The sequence below is a fragment of the Bombus impatiens genome, unplaced genomic scaffold (assembly GCF_000188095.3).
Source record: "Bombus impatiens unplaced genomic scaffold, BIMP_2.2 scf_0194, whole genome shotgun sequence".
NCBI classification, from domain to species: Eukaryota; Metazoa; Arthropoda; class Insecta; order Hymenoptera; family Apidae; genus Bombus; species Bombus impatiens.
The window spans coordinates 4,583-10,865 of record NT_176613.1 but is presented as its reverse complement, the minus strand read 5'-3'; the positions used below and the strand labels follow the sequence as shown (position 1 = coordinate 10,865).

Genomic DNA, 6,283 nt, shown 5'->3' with positions numbered 1-6,283 from the left:
TAGTCGTGACTGTACATATGACGCAATAGGCTGAAATTTAAATACTACTAAGCGCATAATCTCAAATTGTTACATTATTGTTATCGCAACATCCTTGCTCCAAATTTTTCTCAAGAAGTGAAATCTTTGTCTGTATGCAATTACATTATAAAAAATTTCCAGTAAGTAGTAATAATAAGATATATATATGTTTAATATTAAAAATTAACGTTGTAATTATGTCTTAAAAAGATATGTCTTAGATACAAAAAGCAGATATTAACGTCGCTAACATTGCTATAATACTTATTTTGTACCGAGACAATTATTTAAATTATAGATATAATATAAATAAAATACAAATGATAAAGGGGAAACATTATTTGATGTAACTTTCATGTATGTAACTGTAATAATAGACATAAATTTTATCTATCCAAATGATAGAAATTTATAATTAATTAATATTTTAATAGTACTGGTGATTATTCTGATTTTCCTTGCAAAAAGGGACAAGGACGGAGTGGTTAAAGGGGTGCGTAAAACGGTAATAAATGGTATCGTTACACACATGCATAAGATAGCATGTATGTAAAGATCGTTGTTACAAACTACGTGGAACATCTTTAGAGATCCATCACTTGTTGAGTGGGGATGAGGTGAGAGTATAAAAGGTGAATTCCTTATTTCCTTAGGATCATAAACGATTGGATGTAATAGTACTCATCTTCTTCATTCAAAAGTGTTTCCTTTATCAAGATGAAAACAATTGTAAGTAATTTTTTACGTTCTTTTTTTTAATTTTTACGTTTGCACTCGTTTACGTTCTGTATAACTCTAAACCAATATAATACAGCTGAAATATTTTTATTAACAATGTTCTTTTTTAAATGGTGTTCGTACAACATAATTTGTCTTGTCAATATATCTTGTCATTAAAATATGTTGTCGTTAATGTTAAACGAAATTGTAGTGCTAAAATTCTCATTATCGATGATCGATGTTCGGTGATCAACCAATACGAATCCTTCGTTAGTTGAATCGCCAGATTTTTAAACTGTTATTGATCGTCCGAGTTACGGTCACGTATTTTTTAAATTGACGAAAATATCAATTGATATTATCAGAAATCGGCACTTAACTAACGAAAGAATAATAGCGCCTACTATTAAATCAAATAATAACTTATATTAGAAACGTGAATCACTAGTAGCAAAAAGCAAATGCATTTTGAGTCGCCGCGTCGTTTCTCTTCCATAAAGTTATTATATTTATAGTATGCATTTTGCATGCGAAAGTAACGTATATATTATTTTTGAAAATTCGAGTTACAAGTAGGATGATCTTTAATCTGTGTTACAACACGAGCAACTGTGAAGAATACCAAGCAAACGAAATCGACGACGAGTCCGCAAACCCGTCGTAGGTCAGGAGTTAAATGACCCGCATTGGCATCTTACTTTCACTCATCTCACTAACACTACGTGGATGGTGACGATCACGGACTACCATTTTTATCAATGCTTCGTCTTTCGATAGACAATATGACATTTGTTAAATATAAGAGAGCTAAATATAGTTACGTTGACTAGGTTGACTAACTAAAGATTCTCTTCGTTAGGTAATAGCGATAGTTGTGGGATTAGCAGCAGCGCAAGATTCAAATTACAATGCTCGTAACAATTACCACGAGGATAGATCGAATCCTCCGACTGACGAAAGAAGGGGTCCATTGACGACCACGCCTATTCCAATTTTACATTGGAATAAACAGCAAGAGCACGATGGAACTTATAAAGCTAGGTATCACAATTGTTAATTACCTTCTTGTGTCGATGAGTTATATGTTGTTCGTTTATTGCATACAACTCCAAGCATATGCATTTAAATCTGCAGTTTAAAATAGAAAATACTTATACATATGTGTGTGTTCGACATAGAAGAATCTCTTTCAATTTCGTTATAGTTTTTGTTGATGTTTAATGTATTTTAATAGTAATAAAACAAAATAAATAAAACATAAACAAAATAAATAAATAAAACAAAAATAAAATATTAATAGTAATAAAATAGTAATGGCGTTTAGTAACGCACAAATACAATGAAATTTACATAATTTAGATTTATTAAATTATTACTTCCTTGCATTATTTTTATTATCTTACGTTTTATGATTATTTCTTTTATTTACGATTATACTTGAAATACTTTACGAAACTTATAAATCAATAAAACGTTGAAAGTTAAATAAATAATAGAAATGATAAAGTATTGTATGATACCTTTTTACGTAGTACGTTTTATTTATATTTTATTATACTGAATATTATGCTTAGTAAAATAGTTATACTATAGTAAAAATAATTACATTTAGCAAAATTGTGAAATGTATTTGAACTTGCTTGTGCAACTTGAAGAAATATTTCATTTCTACTTTCCTGTATTCGGTACTAGTTATTTAAAATTAGACAATTTCGGATTGAGTATTCTACGCAATAATAATTAAATGTTTATTATTGAGTAATGTTTAAATAATTACAGTTCGAAGTGACATTAAATACGATATTATCTCCGTATGCATACAAGTTGGAAAAGGTTTTACTTCAATTAAGATTTTCACTTTCACCCTTCATTAATTATGTAAGCATTTTTCATTCTACATTTAAAGAGATATATTATTGCATATAACATGTATGATACATGTATGATGCACTAAATACATACGAAATATGTATAATAAGAATAAAGAATCTAAATTTATCGCAATCTTTAAGCTTGTGTATGTGTAAATTTTACGATAACATATTTACAACGTGATACGAAAATAATTTGAATTAATATTTGCAATTTTGAAATAATAAATTTGAAGTGAACCGTTTAAATGACGTATAATCATCTATGTGTATAATATAGTTTGACGATTAAATCGAGTTCAAGATATAGACTCTATGAATCGAAATTTGGTTAGTTTGTAGCACTCTCGACAAAAGTAACAATTTTTATATATGTATATTAGTTATTTATTTTCTTACAGTACAGTAGAATAGAGATTTAAAAATGTATTCGTAAGTGAAAGCTCTATTTCAACACAAAACAATAACGACGGATATGCATTTTAAGAGGAGGTGTAATCCAAAAGAATGTGATTTGAAATCTGATGTGAATAAATTATTCATAGCTATGAAACGGGAAACAATATTATCGCTGAGGAGAGCGGTTACATTAAGAAAGTAGGCGAAGGCGAGGAACAAGGAGAAGCGTTGGTCCAACAAGGAAGCTTCTCATACACGAGTCCCGAAGGGAAGCTGATCACCATCCATTATACGGCCGACGAGACTGGCTTTCACGCGACCGGAGATCACATTCCCACGCCACCGCCAGTCAGCGAAGAGATTCAGAAAGGCCTCGACCTCATCTTTGCAGGCATTCGTCAGCAAGAGGTACACGTCCCACGATTTTTCCTTTTTTCACTTTCTGATTCTTTTCTCTATTCGCTCTGACGCGTCTCCGTGTATTCCAATATCCGATACATCTTTTTCTCTTTATCTTCATTCTTATTCGAAAGAAATATTTAACAAGAGTGCATATGTTAATTATACGAATTATTAGTTTAGCAGATGAGATAATATGCGTATATCCAAGCCTATTGTATAGAAATAGATTTAGAAATACTTTCATAACGCGGGTTTATACGATTCTCAAGCACATGAAACACGAAACAAATATCACTTGAATAAACATTAAATATCGTTACTGCATGCCAGACTATATATCTTCAATATCGTAATTTGCAAACATAAGCTTTCTCAATTAGTTTATCACGTTGAGTGTTAAATGAAATGAGAAAGTAAAGGCATGTACGAGGTATTGATTATTTCGAGAAGAATACCTCGTATAACAAAATCTTATTCTGTGTCCTCGATTTACTTTTTCATGTAGAATTACGAAATCGTAGAACTAAATCGCAGAACTTTCTTCCCAGTAATACTACCAATTACATAATATCCTATATAGCGAGTACACGTAAGAGGACGTAATCATACATAATAATATTGAAACGTCGCGAATAAGGAAACATAACGCAAATATATTTTTTTCAATTTCTAATTTAGAGTAAAGTTATATGTCTTGTAATTAGTTGGTATAGCGAGTTGAGAGTAATAGCATTATTATTATATTATTATTATATTCCAGGAAGCAGATGCGCGTGAAGCAGCTCAAAAGGGGCAACAGCAACCTTTGAATCAGCAAATCGAACGGCGAGATAATTATGATAGAAAATTTCGGAAATGAAGTAAATAAAAAATAAATATTGTTGAGACACGTTCTACATGTAGTATAAAAACAAACGATTAAGTCCTTAAATTAAGACTATTTTAATAAAATAAATTTAATAATATGTAAATATGTAAATGTGCTTTCCTTTGTCGTTATTAACAATCTCAAATATTAAAAAAGTAATAATTGTAGAGTAAAATAGTTTAGTAGCAAACAAATTAAAAGCTTCGTTGATCGATGATGTTTAAAAGAAGGTAATAAAAATATCTACATATAAAATAATAAATGTTCGTTTGACATTTATCTCAGATGGGGAATACTATTTCCACCCATAAAATTAATTTAACATAGATTTTATTTTTTATATTTTTTATTAAATCATACTTTGTTCTGATCTAGGTTGGAATCTGGATGGACTCTGTAAACTTCTTTTTATCATCTACATTTTGCAAGATTTCAACGACATTTCTGATTGTCTATGTTGAAATTATTTTTTTTTTGTTAGAACAAAGGCTATGATTCAGACATCATAAGTATTATACGATAAATTTTGAAGTTGTGGTATGAGAGTTAATATCCTTCGTTAAAAGATTTTGGCTAATATTGGCTTCCATTTGAACAAAACTTACTTTTTACTGAATGATCTTTTTCCAAAAAATGTTTAAGGCAACTGTTTCTTTGGATCTTCGTTATAAATTTCGTCGAAATAGACGAATTACATTCAGCAGTATGATCATCTAACGAATTTTAAGAAAATAGACATATCAACATCCAATTAACACTATAAACTCAGGATGGTAGGCATCTCGCCCGTGGTAATAGTCTTTTGATTATTATGTTAAATAGCGAAGTAAACAGTTAGATAGTTATAATTGAAATTGAATGATGTACCATGTCAGTCAGAGTACATTTTTATTAAATTTATTACTTTCAGAACTATTGATATATTTCAAGCTATGTATACATGTTTCTCGATATGTATTTACATTTGTGGCCATTTATTTATGATGCTACATAGGGAAGCGACTTTGAATCTTTGTATTATTGTATATCTTGCTTTTACTCATTAGGGAAATGGTAGTTTTGTAGAAATTGAACGTTTCCTGCTATTGTACCATTGCAAAATGCGTATAAAAGTAAATATTTATTGAAAATGAATTTATTTGTTTAAGAATTTCACATTACGAATTACGTAATTATTCCATAACGGAATGTAGAAATACAAATACTTACTTACACAGGTACAAAAAAATATGTGAACGGTTATATTTGTGACATTTAACAAATGGAATATACAGGATGATCCACGAAACGCGATCAGCTCAGATTATTCTGTTGTTAGTGGATCGCTCGAAAACTCTTTTGTCTGGTAGGTATAACACGGCTGAAAGAGAACTATAAGATGATTATGTATAGTAAGATTTTGTGAAAATATTTTTTTCCAGCAAAATCAAAGAAACATTAAAGGAAAATAACAGTCCAATTTTATTTAACAGTGATTAATTTGTCGTCTATGCAATTATATTGCAACCGATAAACATCATTTTGAATATCGTCTACATTAAAATATGTTATTTTCTACTCTTATAGAATTTTTATTAAATACATACATATGTCGGGTTTACATTAGAATTAGGGTTAGGGGCGTGAAACGAATCTTCACTTGGGTTACACGTTGTCGTTATGCAATAGAGAAGACATTGACTAGTGCAAATACGATTATTATAGAACCGGACAAATAACCGTGGTAGTTAGGTACTCGAGAAACTAATGACAATGATCCTAGGTTCAATAACGAATCCGCGGTCGACGGGATGATAGATGAACGTGCTCACAAAATCTAGGTCGGACGCGTAATATTCACTGGTCGTAAAGGGTTACTCTTTTCATCGATGAGATCGCGAGCGAGAATGCCTTTCCCGTCCCGATGATGCCACAGAGGAAAACTATAATGGGGCGTGTCTAAGGACACGAGATCATCGGATTCGTCGCGAAAAGCCTTCGTTCAGGAGAAAAGCCTTCGTTC

General features: G+C 30.6%; 1 protein-coding gene across 1 annotated transcript; it reads left to right on the top strand.

Moving 5' to 3' along the window:
• The first annotated feature begins 485 nt into the window (after positions 1–485).
• Positions 486–4,475, top strand: LOC100745251 (endocuticle structural glycoprotein ABD-4). Its single transcript, XM_003487643.4, has 4 exons — positions 486–750; positions 1,601–1,782; positions 3,158–3,419; positions 4,174–4,475. Exons 1-4 carry the CDS (start codon positions 739–741, stop codon positions 4,270–4,272), a joined length of 555 nt encoding a protein of 184 aa, XP_003487691.1. The 5' UTR covers positions 486–738; the 3' UTR covers positions 4,273–4,475.
• The last annotated feature ends 1,808 nt before the right edge of the window (positions 4,476–6,283 follow it).